At 53.8% G+C, this 18,609-nt stretch overlaps 2 protein-coding genes and 1 long non-coding RNA gene across 7 annotated transcripts in view; 1 reads left to right on the forward strand and 2 right to left on the reverse strand.

Moving 5' to 3' along the window:
- Positions 1 to 178: 178 nt before the first annotated feature.
- Positions 179 to 17,757, forward strand: LOC145506940 (uncharacterized). The gene is made up of 4 exons (XR_014054456.1): positions 179 to 309; positions 3,489 to 3,581; positions 13,304 to 13,553; positions 17,162 to 17,757. It is a non-coding gene; the product is annotated as an uncharacterized LOC145506940 (long non-coding RNA).
- On the reverse strand, positions 9,865 to 12,909 carry ARTN (artemin). The gene is made up of 4 exons (XM_081495413.1): positions 12,788 to 12,909; positions 11,606 to 11,718; positions 10,552 to 10,761; positions 9,865 to 10,470 (listed from the first exon to the last, which is right to left on the reverse strand). The coding sequence occupies exons 1-4, from the start codon at positions 12,907 to 12,909 to the stop codon at positions 9,983 to 9,985; spliced, it is 933 nt and encodes a 310-aa protein (XP_081351539.1). The 3' UTR covers positions 9,865 to 9,982.
- ST3GAL3 (ST3 beta-galactoside alpha-2,3-sialyltransferase 3) overlaps positions 15,471 to 18,609 on the reverse strand; it is a 211,921-nt gene continuing 208,782 nt past the window's right edge. For all 5 annotated transcript variants that reach the window (XM_081492592.1, XM_081492593.1, XM_081492590.1 and 2 more), the window contains one exon: positions 15,471 to 16,521. In XM_081492592.1, the coding sequence (XP_081348718.1) occupies positions 16,432 to 16,521 (90 nt within the window). In that variant the 3' untranslated portion in view covers positions 15,471 to 16,431. The remainder of the gene's footprint in view (positions 16,522 to 18,609) is intronic.

The following is an 18,609-nucleotide window of genomic DNA, read 5'->3' on the forward strand; positions in this document are numbered from 1 at the left end:
CCCGGCGGAACTGCGCGGAAACTCATTCCGGGTCCCCTCTCTTATCCTCGCGCCTGCCCGCGCGCCCCTGAGCAGGCCGCGGAGCGACGCGCCGCTTGAGGCCCCCCCGCTCCCCACCACCCGAGCCAAGGCCCCGCCGCTGCGCACCCTGGGAAATGTAGTCCGCATGGCGCCCAGCGGGAAGGCGGTGCCTTGCGGCGGAGGCCAGGAGCACGTGGGCTGGGGATCCGCCGAGCCCCGGCAGCCTCAGGCCTATTGCGGCCAAGTTCGACCGGCGAGAGGCGCTGCGGGGCAGCTTCCTAAGAGGACGTGAGTCTAGGGGCCGGTGGGATAGAGCTGGGAAGCCAGGCTGGAGGTTAAAGTGTGTGTTTGGGAGGGAACTGAGGGGGTGGGGGGACACAGGTTAATCTGGTGCTCCGCTGGCGGCAAGACCTCGGGCCCGGAAAGGGTACTGTCTTGAGGAGAACGCGTCCGCACCGCTCTAAGGAGGAAGGGGTCTTGGCGCACCTCAGGAATAAAAAAGGATGGCTCTCGGGGCCACCCAGTGAACAAGCGTGAAACTACTTACCATGGACAGTGCTTGGAGAATTTCATTAGGTTCTCAGAAGCAACTTGTCTTTATGAGTAATTAAAATAGCTCATATTTAAGTGCAAGGAACAGTACATTGCATAACTTAAGTCCAATTCTCGCAGCAACTCTGTGGTGGGTATTTTCATTCACTATTTTCAGATGAGGAAATCGAAGTTGGGGAAAGTTGAGCTTATCTTTTCGCTGGACACACAGCTAGGGTAGCAGAGATCAGCCACAGATCTGGTTGGCCCAAGCCCCCTGCAGTCTCTACCCCAAGGGGGAAAAAAATATAAAAAAGGAAAGGACTTCTGTCCTTCTGTTCAGTGGAGGAAGCTAGCATTGGCTATAGCCACTGAGGCCTGAGAAAGTGGATGAAGGCTTCCCTGAGGAGGAGAAACTTGATCTGAGCTTGAAGAACAACAGCAAGAGACTGGAGAGGAGGGGGCTTGATTAGCTGGTAGGCAGAGTCCAGTGGGAACCTAGTCATTCAACAAATCTTTATCGAGAAAATGTTTGAAGTACAGTCAGTAAGCTGTGTTCACTTTAAGGGGGTTATCTGTTAGGGTGAGGAAGGGGGAGGGGATGAGGAAGGCGAAGAGCTTGGAAAGACAAACTGAGACTTTATCCTAAGTGCAATATAAAACCATGATGAATGTTCAAATGGGCATTGATGATTGAATTTGCATTTTAGAAGAATCTGTCTGTAGTATTGTTAGGGGAAACACTGAAACTGCCCACCCTGGCCAGGCACCATAGTAACTATTTGCATGAGTTGTTTTACCACACAAGGTCCTTGTAAGGAACTCGAAACTAACAAGCTGCCACCACCAACCAGAAAAATTCGGAAAAGGTCAAAAGGAGACTCCACAGGTCCTACCACCTCCCTGAATCCTTCTTGCTGCCATCCATCTTGGCTGAGTAATGTGTGTGCCACCAGGAAGGACCCTGAGTCAGAGTGATTGGCCAAAGACAACCCAGAAAGTTAATCCCATCACCATAAAACCAAGACTGCCAGCCCTGAGGCAGAGCTGTTCTCCTGGGTTCCCTTACTCTACCGCTCTCCGCCCAGGTGCCCCTTCCCAATAAAGTCTCTTGCTTTGTCAGCACATGTGTCTCCTAGGACCATTCATTTCCTAGTGTTAGACAAGATCCCCATTTGGGGCCCTGGGAGGGGGTTCCCCTTCCTGCAACAGTATAATACATTGAAGAAGGAAAGGGGGATTTGGAATGAGGAAACAGGAAGCCACAATAAAGTACTGATTACAGGTCTGTGCATAGGGGTGTGAAATGTCTTGGCCCTGACACTAAAATATTACTGTGGAAGGTGTAGGAATGGAGGGAGGGTTAAGACCACAAATTCTGTGTTCAAAATCTGTCCACCTCATTCTAAAAAAAAGGAGGGGGCTTCCCTGGTGGTCCAGTGGCTAAGAATCCACCTCCAGTGCAGGGGACACAGGTTTGATCCCTGATCTGGAAGATCCCACATGCCATGGAGCAACTACTAAGCGTGTGCACCACAACTGCTGAGCCTGAGCTCTAAAGTCCACATGCTGCAACACTGAAAGCTGTGCACCTAGAACCCATGCTCTGCGACAAGAGAAACCATTGCAATGAAAAGCCCAAGCACTGCAACAAAGAGTAGCCCCTGCTTGCTGCATCTAGAGAAAGTCTTCCCAAAGGCAACAAAGACCCAGTACAGCCAAAAATAAATAAAATTTTTAAATAATTAAAATTGTTTTTTAAAAAAAGAATAGAACGTATAGGGGCCATAACCTGTGACAACCCTGGGTTGTTGTTGTTGTTTAGTCACTGAGTCATGCCAGACTCTTTTGCAACCCCATGGACTGTAGCCCACCTGGCTCCCCTGTCAATGGGATTTCTCAGGCAAGAAGATTGGAGTGGGCAGCCATTTCCTTCTCCAGGGGATCTTCCCGACTCAGGGATTGAACCTGGGTCTCCTGCTTTGCAGGCAGATTCTTTGCCACCTGAACCAGACCACTGAGTCACAGGGAAGCCCCGACAACCCTGGGAGGGGTTCCCAAATTCAGGAGAGCACTCCAGAGCCCAGGAGAGGAGGAGACAGAGCTTCTGTTGGTCACCTGGAACCACTAGCAATCCATGTCCATGACAGATTAACCAGTTTGAAGTTTTTCAGCCTCCTAAAACAGTGTGAATTTTGGTCTGCAAAATCAAATGAGGGCCCCACCTGTAGTTAAGAATTCTCAGGGGAGGTTTCTCCCCTTCCACTTAGCACTAAGGTTAATTGCACTAAGGAAGTTTATTTTCTTGTAGTCCCCTGGTTTGAGGGAAAGAGGTTAGGGAAAGGAGGGAAGGTTTATTTCTGGTTCACCTCTAGGTGTGGGCATAGTCCTTTGGGGTTCTGGCCTTATTGAGAATGTTCCAGGTAGACTCCCTCTGCCCCCATAAGCTCTTTGCAAGGGAGCCCTTGCAAACCAATGCCCAGGTTCCCCAGGTAAAGAAAATGCCCTCAATGTGAATACCAGCTACTGAACTTTGTTTACCTTTGTAGTTTCCTGTATTTGTTTATTTTGTCCTGAATATTTCTTCTTTGTATGCCAGCTCACGGATGCATTAATTTTTAAAAGTGTATGTTTTGTCTAAGTATTTTTAGTTGTTTTCAGCAAGAAGCTTAGCCTGAGTCCCTAGGCCACCTTGTGGCCAGAGAACCCAGTGGACAGTTTCAGTCCTTATGTGACTTGATATTTCTGCTGCATTTGGCCCCTTCGACTGCTCCTTCCCTTTGTTCTGCTTTGTTTTTCCCCACCACTCTGGTCACACCCTTTTGGTCTCCTTCACAGCCTTGTCCCTTCTCCTCTCCCTGTTCCTAAACTGCTGGGTCTCCAAGCCTTAGCCTCTGCTGCTCACCACCTCCTTGTCTTTGATTTATGACTCTTAGATCTCTCTGGCCCAGACGGTCCTGACCCTCAGACCCAGCCGCTGCCAGCCTCCTTGCCTTCTGAAACTGTCACGGGCACGTCAAATTGAACAGGTACAAAATCAAACATGACTTCCCCCACACCTTACCCCCATCATGGGCTAAAAATACGACATCCCCTAAATTTCTTACTGGTCGCCCAAGCCAGACTCCCGAAAACTCTCCCTTCCATCAGGTCCTCACAATCAGTTCATCACCAAGTCCTGTGGATTGTACCTCACTTCTCGCTGTCCTTCCACACTGTTCTGCCCTAGATCACAGTGCCAGCATTTGTTGTCTGAGTAGCCCTAACTGCAGCAGCTCTAATTGGTGTCCCCTGCCTTGCCCCTTCCAGTCCAAACTAGACACAGTGGCCAGTCATCTATCTGAAACATGTCTCTAGACAATTCCACCTAAAACCCTCAATGGTTCCACTTAGTATAAAGTCCAGGCTCCTTGGTATAGCACTCAAGGACCGTTATGATCTCTCTTGACTTGTGGCTTGATGAGGACCCTCCCCTAATTCTACATGAAATCCCTGGCTCTTCAGGCTGTTCCATGCTTCCCTGCCTTTGTTCGTGCAGCTGCCTCTGCTGAGAAGGCTGTGTGTCAGGCTGGGGCCAGTCAGGAGAAACCACGCAGTAAGCATACAGAAACAGTTTAATATAAAAAGTTTATATTTTATATCCCTCATTTTGAAGGAATGAGGGACTGGCCAGTAAGAAGAGAAGATAACTCTGAAAAATATAGTAGTAGCTGAGTCCTAGGGCTGAGATAGCCCAAGGAAGAGGCGCTCACCCTCCTGCCCCACTCCTGCCCAAGGCTGAGCCTCAGACCTTGCTGGAGAGGGCATGGCTGGTGAAAAGAGGGGATTTAGAGCTGAGAGGCAATGAAGGCAAATATTTCATTTTTCAAGGCCCAGTTCAAAAGCCACCTCCTTCACAAAGACTTTCCTGGCTCTTCCCTGTCCATCTAGGTAGAAATGATTCGTCCTCCTTTGTGAGTATAGAATCCTCCCCAACCCTGACATACATTACTGTACCCTAATCATACTTCTTTTGGGGGACTTAGGATGGTTGATTGCGTTTTCTGCTCATTTGTTTACCCCCATCTAGGGTTGCCAGCCAGATAAACATTTAAAAAATATATTTATTTGTGTATTTGGCTGTGCTGGGTCTTAGTTGCAGCACACAGGATCTTCAGTCTTCCTTGCAGCACGTGGAGTCTTTAGTTGCAGCATTCAAACTCTTTGGGAGATCTCATGTGAGATCTAGTGCCCTGACTAGGGATTGAACTTTGGCCCTCTGCAATGGGAGTGTGGATTCTTAGCCACTGGACCACCAGGGAAGTACCTAAACAACATTTTTTTTTGTATAAGTATGTCCTAATTATTGTATAAGACATGAAGTGAAGTAGTGAAGTAAAGTCGCTCAGTCGTGTCCGACTCTTTGTGACCCCATGGACTGTAGCATAAGACATACTTACTTAAAAAAAAAAAAAAAGTATTGTTCATCTGAAATTCCAATTTAACTGGATGTCCTATTTTTATTTGCCAAACTGGTCAGCCCTTCCCTCAACTCCACCTCCAGCTATGGTCTCCCTGATGGCAGAACATGTTTCTAACTGATCTTGGATTCCCCATAACTGGCCCAAGGCACTACCCTTAGTGCTTAATTAATGTTTAAAGGGCAGAGAGCTGAGAATGACTGGAGGGAGTTGAGACTGGAGACAGAGACCAGTTAGAAGGATGAAGAATAAACCATTCCACAAATTAGGAAGTCTCCACAGAATAGCATTGGAAAGAGAGAAAGGAGGATGGACTTGTAAGATCTAAGGGTCTGAGAACTAATGGAAAAGGGAAGTGGCAAAGCTCAGGGAGTCTAGGCTGTTGCCCAAGTTTCTGGCTTTTATCCCTGGGTGGAGGTTGGTGCCATTCACCTGGGAGGTAAACCCTGGAGGAGGCTTGGAGGCTGGAGACCAGGGAAACTCACTGACGTGGGGCTTAGAGCATGAAGAGAATGGTGGAGAGAACATCTGAAGGAATAAACAGAAGACATCCAGGATAGATAAGTTCAGTTCGAGGTTTCTGAGGCTATGCCGACAAAAGAATTGGAAATACAGGCTGAGCTTAGGAGAAAGATTAAGCTGGAGATACAGTGAGAGCATGATCAGCATGGAGGTGGTAACTGAAATCATGGAAGTTGGTCTTATTGCTCAGGGAGAGTAAAATGGGGAGAGAAGGCCTGTATCAGAGCCCTGATGTTCTTAAGCGGCTGAGAGAGGAAAAGGAACCCCAAAAGAGTCTAAGAATGAGCAGGGGTAGGAGAAAAATCCAAGAGAGTATGGGATGGAGAGTCAAGAGTAGACAGTTGTTCCAAGAGAGTGACAAAGTTGGGTGTCTCCGAGAATCCAAAGGACTAAAGGCTGAGAAGCAGCCTTTGGGTTTAGCAAAGATGAGGCCACTAGGGACCATAGCAAGAGCTCTTTTAGTGAAGGTGGAGTGGTGTAAGCACATTATATATTGATATGTATATATTTCTAATCACGGTGTCTTTTTCTATGTGTGTGCCATGATATATTCAAGCAAGTTTAAATGCAGAGGGAAAGAAGACCTTCAGTAGAAAAAGGCTGATGAATAGGGAGGCTATCGGGAACAGGGCAGGATACCTCAAGGGCCATGGACTCCTACGGAATCTCTGAATGAGCTTCAGAAAGTCTGTGGGCTCCCTCAAATTCTTCACCAGATTTCCACATCAGTGGTTTTTTCAGCATTAAAGTGGGAGGTGGGGTGGGGAGGATCCTTGGCTTTCATCAGTTTCTGTAAGGACACTCCAGCTCCAGAACAGGTAAAGCACCACCCCTGTGAACAAGAGAAGTGATCTCACATGGCACAAATTCTCCTAGATCTTTTCTCTGATTTCTCAGATTTCTACCCTACCTTCCTTTTCAAAATAGATAGCCAGTCCACATGCACTCAGTCACAGAGTTCTCTAGCCAGGGGAAATGTGGCAATCCCTGGACAAGAGAGGAGGAACACCACTGGCTGGCGCAGGGGGAGCACACGGATTTCCCCAAACCTTGATTCCTGGTTGAAACTAATCTAAAGGGATGTTTGGGTACCCCCTGAAGCGGGAAAAACTGTCAAGTCAAAGCCATCTGTAGGGCTTCCCTGGTGACTCAGTGGTAAAGAATCCGCCTGCCAATTCAGGAGACAAGGGTTTGATCCCTGATCTGGGAAGATCTCACATGCCGCAGAGCAACTAAGCCCATGCACCACAACTGTTGAGCCCACATGCCTCAACTACTGAAGCCTGAGCACTCAAGAGCCCGTGCTCCGAAAAAAGAGAAGCTACCTTGATGAGAAGCTTGCACACAGCAACTTGAGGGTAGTTCCTGCTCTCTACAACTAGAGAAGAGCCCCCACAGCAACCAAGACCCAGCACAGTCATAAATAAAAAAAATTATATTGTTTAAAAAGCCATCTGTAGTTTTCTGTCTTGCAAGAAGTGATGACTTGATACCCCTTAGGAGGAGATCATACCTTAGTTCTGGGAAGATCATTCAAACGGGCAGTGTCATTTTGCAAATATGAAAGAGATGACAGTCAAAAATGGAGATTCTAGAGCCATCTGTGTGGCCATGTGCCAGGTGACCTCTGCTAAACTACGCAGAGAGCTGGAGCTCTGCAACTTGTTCCCTTTGGGAAAAATGCTTCAGTTATTTTATTCTTTTTGAAGAGGGATTTGGTTCATAGGGGCTTCCTAGGTGGCGCTAGTGAACCCGCCTGCTAATGCAAGAGATGCTGGTTCAATCCCTGGGCTGGGAAGATCCCCTGGAGAAGGAAATGGCAACCCACTCCAGTATTCATAGTCCCATGGACAAAGGAGCCTGGCAGGCGACAATCTGTGGGGTCACAAAGAGTCAGACACAACTGAAGCGACTTAGTACAACACAATTGTTCTTGTGGGAATGTGTTCCTTTTGGAGACGTTGTGGCTTGATCCACAATTTTGTACAGTGTTGGGCAGTCTCTCCAGGGCCCAGAATTCAGCCTTGAGTTGGGGGGGTACCCTGCTCTCCCAAGGACTGACAATTTTGCGAGTGTTGAGAGCCAGCACCTTTGGCTCAGGTTCTGCCTGGCTGTGTCTCTATGGGACTTGCCAAACATGGCTTCAACCCATCTCCTGTAAGTGGCTCTGAGAGCACAGATGTCCACTGAGGGCCAGGGCCTGGCCCTCAAACCCTCCACCAGGCCTTCAAGTCATTTCATCAGGAGCTCCTTGGTCCCAGTGACCGTGGAATTGACAGGACCTTCTTCACCCCCAGAGAAGGGACTAGCAACCCACTCCAGAGTTCTGGCCTGAAGAACTCCATGGACAGAGGAGCCTGGCGGGCTACAGTCCATGGGGTTGCAAAGAGTCAGACACAGTTGAGCGACTAACACTTCCACTGCTTCCTCTTCACCCCCAGCCAGGACCAGGGCACGGCCTTCATGAGATGTCTCCAAGCTGCCATTTTCCTTGGTTGGAGGTAGGGGTTGGTGACTGAAGATCCTGAATCAGTTTGGAAGCAGGGAGAGGGGCCAAGGGGGTGTTTGAGGGCAGCATGAGAGCACCAAAGTTTTGGGGGCACCTAGAACTGAGGCAGTGAAAACAGGAGAATGCAAACACGACTCCTTTCCTCTCTCTCTCTGACTCAGAATGCACACAGCCTTCAAAGAGCCCTTGCCAGCTCCTCACTCTAGCCTGGGAGAAGGGGGCATCTGTGCCAAAGCAGGCAGGCATTCAGGCAGTTGGGAAGGAATTTTGTTTAATGGTGTCAAATGCCTGAGGGATCCCAGCCTCAATCTGCCTCGCTCTTACAGTGTCTCCACCCCTGGCTGCAGCGACTGCCTCTGTGCTAACAGCTGACCAATCAACCTCCAGTACAGACCTGCCTCCTCAGCTCCAGACCAGCACCCCCGACTGCCTCCTCACCACCCCCGCATGTCCCACGGCTCCTCAGACCCAGCATGCATCCAAATACGTGTCCTGATCTTAATTTCAAAGAAAAAAAAATCATATAGGACAAATTCATAGGGCCCAGGAAACAAGGTTTCACACAGGACATACACAGAAGCTCAGAGGCATTGTGCTGACTTTTGAGTTATGACTTGGCAACAGTGTGGAGGGCCAGGGTCAGCATTTAACCTCTCCTTTCCTTTCAGATGAGGGTGTGTACCTCGCAGCTTCTGGTCCTTTTTCATACTTTTTGCCAAATTGAATTTAAATAATTATTTATGTAAATTATTTATTTATTGTCTGTCTCTCCTGGTTTAAGCTTAATAGCAGAAATCATAGGGTTACTGCTGTAGCCCTGCTGTCTGCACAGCATCTGACATAAAATAGATACTTCATAAATATTTGTTGAATGAATGAATGAATATCCTTGTTCATTACCCAAGATGCAGGTCCCTCTAGATACCCTCAGTCTCTTCCTGCTTTCTTATCTCCATGATGCTCTGTGCTTCATCCCCCCCAAACCAGCCTCCCACTGCACCCTTTTCCCTACCCTCAGCCTTTTCAGCTGCTCTCCTGACGTGGGCTGCTTCACAGAATGTGGGTAGTGAGCTCCCTGTGCTGGGCTATCTGCAAGCACAGGCAGTATATGCACCTGTCAGGGTGTCCTGAAGGGTAGGACTCTGATCAGTGACAGTGGGGTGGTGCAATCTTTACCATCAGACAAGCCCCCAGCATGCCTGAGGTTTCAAGGCAATGGCTTTCTCACCAGTAACCCCAGGTTCCAAGTGCTGGGGACTGTGCAGAGGGTTGTGAATTGGCCTGCTGGGACTAGAGAACACATCTTTGCCACCTCCTCTGCCTGTGTTCCATGCCCCTCAGGTCCCAGAGCTTCTGGGTGAGGGCAAGCAGTCCCAGGCAAGGCCTATGATTGCTGAGTGAGCCCAAAGTTGTGAGCAGGATGGTCAGGGCGGGGTCTCCATCCAACTGCTTCTACCCATCCCCCATCCAGCCATCATAGCCCAGGAAAAGATCTGACAAACCACAGAAGTAAATAAATAACTTAGAAGTAATAAATAGGGGTCCAGCTCCCACCAGAGAGTCCAAGACCCGCTCCAGCACAGGCACTTCGGCAACGAATTACAACGTGTCTCCAAATCTGTCCCCCCAGGCCCGGGCTGAGGTTCAGACCTGACACTGCTGGGTTCTCTAGAGCAGTCCTGGGTTCCTGGCCCGGGCAATGACAGAGTCTGTGAGCAGTGGGTCCTCGGCTCTCCACAGCTGAGGTCTCTGGTGTCTGCGGGGTTGAGGCCGGCAGGGTGAGAGCCCTGGGGCTGCCGGTCAGCCGTGCCTCCATCTCCGCAGGGCTGATGTCCGTCACTCAAACGGCCGAAGCCTCCATCTCCGGCCGAGCCCCCAGTGGTCCCAGGCAGTTAGATCCACGGGTCAGGGTATGTCCGCAGGCCCTCGGAGCGAGCCCTCAGCCCAGGCAGCCGCAGGCAGTGGCCGAGAGGCGGTCCACGGTCCTCCAGGTGCTGTTGACGTCCATGAATGAGACGGCCTCGTAGCTCGTGGGTCGGCAGCAGGGCTGGCTGACGGGCCGCGAGCCCGGGGGCGGCCGCAGGGCCCCGGCGTGCAGCAGGTTGGCCAGGCTGAGGTCGTGCGGGGAGCGCGCGCGGCGGCAGGAGCCGCTGCAGAAGCGGAAACGCACCAGCTCGTCGGAGCGGTGGCCCAAGCCGAGCGCGCGCACCGGCACCAGCTGCGAGCGGAGGCGGCAGCCCCGCGCCCCCGCGGCCCGCGCGTGGCCTCCCCGGCTCTCTCGGCCGCCCCGGCCCCCCGCCCGCGCCGCACGGGCCCCGCGAGGGGGTGCGGGCGAGGGCGAGAGCGCTGGCGGCGGGGGCTCGGGCCGGGGCGGCGGGGGCGGCGGGCGCCGGGCTCTTCCGCCGCACAGACGGGCCGCGCGGCCCCCTAGAACGAGACGCAGTTACGCTCGAGTCCCCCGCCAGCCCGCCCCGCCACGCACCCTCGCCCTCTCGCCCTCTCACCTACCGGGCAGGGGGCCCACGGGGGACTCCGGGGCGGGCGTGGGGCCTTCGCTGGGGACCGGGCTGCGGGGCGCGGGGCCCAGGGAGGCCTCACCCTCGGCGACGCTGCTTAGCAGAGCCAGAGCGGCCAGGGTGGGCCATAGGGCAGGCTGCTGGAAGAGACGATGGGGAGCCTCAGGGGGAAAGAGGACAGCCAGGTAGGGTCTGGAAGGGGCTGGGGCCCGACAGAAGGGTTGGAGGATAATGCGCCAGCAGCCCCAGGGAGCCGGGAAAAGGAATCCCTTCTGCAGCAAGGGCACTGACCTTGCTCCTTCCTCCTGGCCCCTCCCTGACCATTTCCCCACCCACTTCTGATACCTGCCCCCGGAGCCACGCTCTCCCTCCCAGGTCAAGCCACCTTTCCTCAATATCCGGTGGAAGTCTTTGGGAAACACTCACCTGCCGCCGAGGCCCGGCCCGGAGGGGCAGCACAGAAGGGCCTCCACGTCCAGGCTCCATCTCTGTCAACACCAGGAGCTCCCATCAGCTGTAGCCGACCTGTTCCCCCACCCTCCTCTTGAGGCAGCTTGGAACATGGAGAGATGAGTTATCCTCAGAGCAGGTCATCCCTCCACTTCAGCTTCTCCAGATGAGGGGCAAGGGGCTTGGGCAGCTGGGCTCAACCCAAGAGGGGAAGTGGCTGCATTGAGAACCTAACTATGTGGTGGTGCCTTGCAGCTGTTTCCTTTCAGACCTCATAACTCCATGAGGTAAATGGTGTATATCATCCCCATTTTCCAGACCAAGAAACAAGGCTCAGAGAGAAGCTCAGCCATTATCTAAAGTCACAAGGGTAGATCCACAAGCTGTGTGGGGAAGGGAACTTCCTGCTCTGTGCTTCAGGGCTGGAGAAGGGAGCAGCTGGACACCCTGACTTCATAGAGAGCCTTCTCTCCATACTGCAGAGGAGGAAGTTGTGGCCTGGAGAAGAATTAGGGTGCTTGTGGGTTGCCCTGAGTTATTGGATAATAGTGAGGTCCAGGCTTCAGCCTGTGCTGCCCACACAAGTGCTGCAGCACCTTGCTCCTCTGTGATCTCTGTCTGGATGCAGAGCCGCCTGACCACGGATGTCCTCTTTTCTGACCACAGACATCCTTCAAGAGCCAGCAGGTGGTAGAGGCTGAGGAGCCCTCTAGGAACAGGGGGTCTGGGCCATGGCTCTCTATGGCCACCAGGGGGCAGCATCTGTCAACCTTGTGGACTCAAAGTGGGGTGGGCTTCCCCACCCCGACCCTCAGCCAGACTCAGGCCGCAGCAACACCCAGGAGTTGCTTCCTACACCAGCCTGGTCTCTGAGAGCTGAGCCACCCTTGAGAGCTGGTCCAGGTCTGTCTGCCTGCAAGCTCCCTCTGGATTTGGCAGCCTGGCCCTGCTCCTAGAAGTTTCCCCCATGAACCATCCTTCCTGAGCCGTCGGTCTTTCAGAGTCCCACCAATTTTTATGAGCCTGCACTGCCTGGCACTCCCTAACAGCTCGCTGGAGCCCTGGAGCCTTCATGAGCCCTCACTAGCTAGCACCTCCACCTTCACCCCCAGCACACAGAATGTCTGTGTACCTGTGGGCCAGGTCTCCCTGGTGAGGCCCTCCAGTGCCAGGTCTGCTCACCTAGCAGAATTTGGGCCTGAGGAGCAGGGTCGTGACTTGTTCTCACTGATGGAAGGAAAGCCTAGCAAGGCAGGGTTAAAGGCCCCTGCACTAGGGGGAGCCCAGGAGCAGGTCTTCTGTGGGCAGCTCAGGCCCTCCAATTCCCTCCCGGCCATCTGGGGCCACCTGGTCCTCCAGCCCTTGCCTGGCCACCCCATCTACCAGCCCGATACTCACCACGAGGAGTCTGTGTCCTGTTCTTCTAGGCACCTTTCCTGGAACCAGAGCTGAGCTTTCCCCCGCAGCCCAGAAGGTTCATGCCCAGGGCTGTGCACCTGGCAGCACCTCTCTTAGCCAAAAGCGAGGTCTTGGCAGCCAGTCTGAGCCCTGTAGTGGCAGCAGGAGCCTCACATTACGGCGGCGGGCTGGCAGGGCTAGGCAGGGCTAGCACAGTCCGACAAGCAACTAGAGGGACTGAGGGGGCTGGGAGGGGCGGAGAGCTGCACAGCGGGCCCAGGAGAGCGAGAATGTGAGAAAGGAGTGGAAGGGGACAACCCTGGCCGCTCCCCCCCTAGCCCCTGGGCTGGGACGAGGGGTGGGCAAACAGGTCGGCTTACCGCGAGTGCAGGGCTCTGGGTCCGGGACACAGAGCGGGCTGGGACCCGAGGGACCTGCTGCTGGCGGAGCCCGTGGGCCGTGTCTGGGGGCCGAGCCCAACTCCATCCCTCAGCAGCCTCATGCCCGCCGCCGTCCGGTGTCAAATTCCAGCCCTGGCGTCACCGGATCCTGGGGTGGGGCCCGAGTACTCCCCCACCCCACCCTACCTTTCAGGGCTCACCTGGCCGCTCCACCCTCTGGAATCCGGTCCCCCTCGCTCCACTAAGGTCCCCCGAGGTAGGGGGGGAGGAGAAACTGGGGAGGGCCCCCAGGTCGGTGCAGAGGCGCAGACACTGGGTGTTCAGAGTTTGGAGACACTTGGAGTAGGGAGTTGGGAGGCCGGGTAGAGGGCGGGAGAGGGAGGGGATGGGCTGGTCCCTGCCTTGGGCCACTGGCGTTTGGGATCCTGTCGTCCTGGCTGGCTGCTCTGTGCTAGCTGCTCTCTCTGATCCACCACTAGTTTCTTCTCTCAACAGACTCATCTCACTCCTCAAGCCCGCAAGGCACCAAGCTGGGGCTTTCAAGGTCCGACCCGGCTCTAGCGGCCCCAGCCCCTCCGCTAGACCCACCGCTTCCCCTCCGCTGCTGCCTGGGGCTTGGAGTACAGACACACCTGCAAACACCGCTGCTCAGCCCGGCACAGCGATGGCAGCGTGGTAGGAGTGGGTGCCGGGGGCTGAAGAAGAGGAGGGTCCCGGAAGAGGAAGGTTTGCACCGAGGGTTGAGGTAGGAGCTGGAGGGTCGTATTTAAGATGCCTGATTATGGCAGTTTGGCTGGTGAGATTGAGATTGGGGAACATGGGTAGAAGTAAAGAAAGGCCAGATGCTGTGTGTCCTCATAGGGAGTCTGGACTTTATTCCAGTGACACTGGGGACCACTGAACTTGTTTCAGGCAGGAGAATGGTGTGATCAAACGTGCATTTCAGTGGCTAACTCTGGCTGCAGGGGAGGATGGTTTGGAGGTATGTCAGGAGGCTTCTGGGGGAGGGAGAGAGGAATCTAAAGCTGAATTGTGGGGACAGTGTGGGGCTTCAGGGGCTCTTTCAGGACTGCACCTTTTTGAAAACTCAGCTGGTGCCAGATTGGATGGGGTGGAGCAGTAGGACAGTCTGCCTTTGGTCTGGGTGACCAGGTGGAGGGGATTCATTCTGGCTGGGACTCCTGGAGCAGAGGCAGGCTGGGGACAGGAGCTCATGAGTTCTCAGTGTCGATCGTGCCAAGCTGTAGGGACCCGTGGATTATCCTACTGGAAATGTTCAGGAAGTGACTGAATTTGTAGCCTGGAGAAAGTGAAGAGAGCTGGGTTGGAGATAGCAATTTGGGAACTGTTGACCAGCTGACCATTGGAAGCCATGGGTGGGGATGAAAGTGCTCAGGGGACACGTGTGGACCAGCTGTACTCTGGCTGTGTGTCAGAACCATCTGTGGACCTTTTAAAACTACCCAAATCTGAGCCCACCCCCAGACCTGAATCAGACTGGGCATGTGCAGTTTTCCACATCTGCACAGGTGATTCTGGTGTGTGCAGGTGGAGAACCACAACTTTGGGGAGAGCCGTTCATGGGCAGCGGTGGGGACTAGAAGCCTGACTGTCCCCAGGCGTGGCAGAAGCCCTGTGGGCCAGGCGGCCAGGCAGGGAGCAGTTCTGCTCTCCCCCGGCCAGCTGTCCAGTTGTGCGGGGGCATCTTCCCCAGGGCTTTATCACCCACGGCCACAGCTTGCTGGCATGCAGCCTATGCCCTGTACAACTGCGGGGGGTGCCATTCACGTAGCACACAGTACGCACTGGTGTCTGCATCAGAGTGGCCTTGTCTCCAGCCGAATGGAAGGAAGTTTCTGGGTCTCCCTGTCCCTCAGTCAGAGCTTCACTTTCTCCTCCGCTGAGGAGGTTTCTGTCCGAGGACAAAGTGCCACAGTACAGGGGCAGGTGGGGGTCCAGAAGGGGATGGCACTCGGATTGGGATGTCAGGTGAGAGGTGAGGGGCCAGCCAGCCCCACCTGCTGCCACGTGGCAGCTCTGGCAAGAAGCTCACACCCAGGCCTGTGGCCTCAGGGGCAGGCGTGTGCTGGCCTTTCTCGGGCAGGCCTGCCATGCGGGGGAAGGGACAGCACAGATTTCAGGTTGGGATGTCCTTTCCACTGCTTGCCAGGGGGATCCTGGAGCTGGCCTCTGCCTTCCTGTTCTGTGCAGGAAGAGAGTGCCGAGGGGAGACCGTGTGCTAAGGGGGAGGGTGGGGCTGTCAGAAGTGGGTGGGGTCTGTGGGCTGCTCTGTGTTGCGGACTTGGCAGTGCCACTTTCTTGTGCTTGCAGGAATCTCTGTCCCTGTAGAGCTCGGGCTGTGATGACCCAGTGGCGCTGTCCTAAGGCTGTGGCCTTCAGTCCCTTGCCCTCTAGCTCCTTTAGGGGGGCACAAGGGTAGATTCCAGGGTGTGTCCTGATGCCCCTGGTTTGCCTCTCAAGGCAAAGGGGGTGCAGGACTGCTGTGGGACGGGGGAGGTTCCAGAAGGCCCCTAGGTGACCACACAGGTCCTGCAGCTGGAAGAGGTGGAAAGAGGGCTGGAGAGATGGCCCTTGGGTTTAGCGTGGCTGCTGAAGTTCCTGTTTCTTCCAGGAAAGTCAGAGAAAGCGAGAGGAGGCAGGCTCAGGGAAGAGCTTTATTGCTTCCATGATGGCTGCCCAGCAGGGCTGCCGCAGCCCGGGTGAAGTCCTGGTGCCTCACTTCCCTCTGGTCCAGGCTAAAGGCAGAACCCGAGGGCCTGGCAGTCTCTCGTTGCTGAAACCCAAAACAGTTGCCAGGTAGGCTGCTCCAGGCCTGCAGTCCTGGGGGTCAGTTGCAGCTGGGGTGGGGGTGGGGGCCGTTCCCATCAGGCTGGGCCAGGACATTCCTCCCGAACTCTGAAGTTCTCTCCGCTCAAGCCCAGGGGCGTCTTGTTGGCTTAAAGGATGGCTCCAGGTTTCCCTGTGGGGCAGCTGGGGGCTGCTGAGTGGGACTATCCCCTCTGCTCCCCAAGAAAGGCCAAACACTGTCATGAGCTGGAGGGGGCTGGCCTGAGATCCTGCCCACCTCCCCCTTGGCCCCAGAGCAGGGCACAGGCTAGTCCTGGCACTCCCATGCTACGGGGAGCCCGTTGGGACCACTGCCTGAGGGGCCCTTTAGTGGGTCTCTTTCTGCATGGCCAGTGGACCAAATGTGACATCTCCAACCTGATTAAAAAATAAATTATCCCTACCCTCCCCCCACCCCTAATTCACAAAGTGATAATACACTGAACATTGATTGGAGAAATGATTCTGGCAGCAGCTTTGCTGCCTAGCGTCCGCCTCCTGCATGCTGGGCCCGCTGGGCACAACCAGTGGCCTCCTGGCCTTCTGGCTTCAAGGACCCAGGCTGAGGTGAAGGCCGAGTGCTGGGCTCTGAGGCTGGCCTCTGAGCAGACATAGCTCTGGCTGCCTTGCCAAGGCCTTGCCACCCCTGGGGCCACTTGGCACAGTCCTTCTCCCGGTCTGAAGGCTCCCGCGCCTCTCAGGCAGAGCCAGGCCGAGGCCAGTGAAGTGGGCAGGTGGTGGTGGCTGGACCTCTGTGGCTGTGTGCTGGGTGCACCTCAGATACCACTGGTTAGGTCAGTGATGACGCGTGCTTTCACCAGTTTCCGTAGAAACTCTTTCTCTCGCTGAATGTTGTGGGTCCAGGACTGAAAAGGAAGACGGAGTGGCGGTCAATTGGACAGCCCAAGTGGCCGCTGGGATGGAGCCCTGCTAGAATGCATGCTCCCAGGGCTCCGTGCCCTCGTCTGAGACCACCACCCTCCACCAGTCCAGAAGTGCTATGGCTCGCCCTCCTCCTTTCCCAGGACCTGGAGAAAATAACCTTTTAACCCCTTTCCCTAGTTCAGGAAGACTGTGCTTCTTAACTTCTTCCAAGCCTTAGAGATGGAGGCTTTCCAACCTTGTTCCCACTCCTTCAACCCATCCTTGCCCAGCGGCTTCTCCGGGCCCTTAGGCCCTCGGCACCCCAGGGTCAAGCGATGTGAGTCATTAGGTCTGGCCCAAGCCTGGGGGGTGGGCCCTGCTGGAAAGGGAACCACGTGGGGTGGCTTAGTCATTCTCTGACCTGACGCAATCCACTTTCCAGGCCTAGGGGCAGCTGATGAAATCCTGCCTCTCAGATTAGAGGAGCTGGCTGGGGGGGGGGGGGGGATTGGGGGTGGCGGGGGAGGGGGTGGAGGCAGAGGCTCATTTTATTGTTACTGTGGAAATTGGAGGGAAGATGCTACCTTCCAGGGCTTTCCTGGGGAAGACTGCACCCAGGCTCAGGTTTTTTCCTTCCCCCAGTGCCAGGAAGCTGTGATGACTAAGTCTCTCAAAGAATGAAACAGGATTGAATAAATAAAGGAATGATGAAAGCCAATAGCTTTATCACAGTCTGGACACAGCTGACTGCTCTGTTGCATCCGACGGCATGAGACTCATCCTAGGATGTTCACAGCCACTGTTTACCGGCGTGAAGAACTTACAGCTCTTGTCTGGTCCTTGTCTGATCCAAGCAACCTCCTCCAACCTGCCAGATCTTTTCAGTTTGAAACTTGGGCAAAATCTCCTATATTCCTCTTCTTTGAACACCCCCTTCAACTTCCTGTGCTAACCATGAACCTGGCTGCCCCTAAGGACAGCGTCCCCTAGACAGGCTTTTTCTCCCCTCACATCCACACTCCACGGTGCCTGAGGTGGCAGAGTCTTCCTCGTTTGTTGCTGCGTCTACACAACTGTCTCTGTGACCTCCCTCAAACCTCTGGCTCCTTTGGCTCCTGGCATTATTCTCAACTGTCGGCAAACTGCCCCTCTTTGGTGCAGACCCCTGGGTGATTCACCCTCATTCCTTGAAGATCTATTTTTTAAATTTATTTATTAAATTTATTTATTTGACTGCACCAGGTCTTAATATTTTGGATCTTCGTTTCAGAATGCGAGATATTTAATTGCAGCATGTGAATGCTTAGTTGCAGCATGTGGGATCTAGTTCCCTCACCAGGGATGGAACCTGGGCCCCTGGCATTGGGAGCACGGAGTCTTAGCCACTGGACCACCAAGGAAGTCCCTTTCCTGAAGATTCAAACTTCTGGCTCACCCCATCTGTCTTGGAAGGCAGGGACTGTTTGGCACAGATTAGGCGCTCTATACATATGTGTTGAATGAAATTAGATTTTCCAGGTAGGAAAATGAAGACATGGAGGAATGGCAGGGTGAGGATCCAAGCAGGCACAGAGACCCGCACAGCTCTTTACTTATCCCACGCCTGCATCACTCCCCAAGAAGAAGTAACCAGTCTGATGGGTCCATTTCAAGAATACCTATTGGGAGTCTCTGAGGGTTGAAAGGTCAGCAGAGAACTGGATATCTGGTGATACTCAGGAATTATTGTTGGGACTTCCCTGGTGGTCCAGCGGCTAAGACTGTGCTCCCAATGCAGGAACTAGATCCCACATGCCACAACTGAGAGTTCACATGCAGCAACTAAGACCCAGCAGAACCAAATAAACCAGCACTACAAGGCAATAGGGTTTTTTTTAAAAAAGGAATTATTGTTAAAATTCCAGGTGTGATAACGTTTAATATTAAAAAAAAAGTCATCCTTATCTTTTAGAGAAATTTGCTGAAATGTTCATGGCTGGAATGATACGATGCCTGAGATCTGTGTCCCAATAACCAGCAGGGAGGGGAGGCTTGAGAGGAAGAGCAGATTGAACAACACTGGCGTGTGCTGATAACTGGGGGCGGGAGGT

Source organism: Giraffa tippelskirchi, chromosome 5 (assembly GCF_054371585.1).
Source record: "Giraffa tippelskirchi isolate mGirTip1 chromosome 5, T2T-mGirTip1v1.2.pri, whole genome shotgun sequence".
Classification (NCBI taxonomy): domain Eukaryota; kingdom Metazoa; phylum Chordata; class Mammalia; order Artiodactyla; family Giraffidae; genus Giraffa; species Giraffa tippelskirchi.

Bases quoted from the DNA above. Each gene is read 5' to 3' on its own strand.
- ARTN (XM_081495413.1), bottom strand. From the start codon at position 12,909: ATGAGGCTGCTGAGGGATGGAGTTGGGCTCGGCCCCCAGACACGGCCC. The intron at 11,719-12,787 runs GTAAGCCGACCT...CCCTGTTCCTAG, and splicing joins CCCAGAGCCCTGCACTCGCG to AGGGCTCCTCAGCCTCTACC. The intron at 10,762-11,605 runs GTGCTGCAGCAC...GTCGGGCCCCAG, and splicing joins AGAGATCACAGAGGAGCAAG to CCCCTTCCAGACCCTACCTG.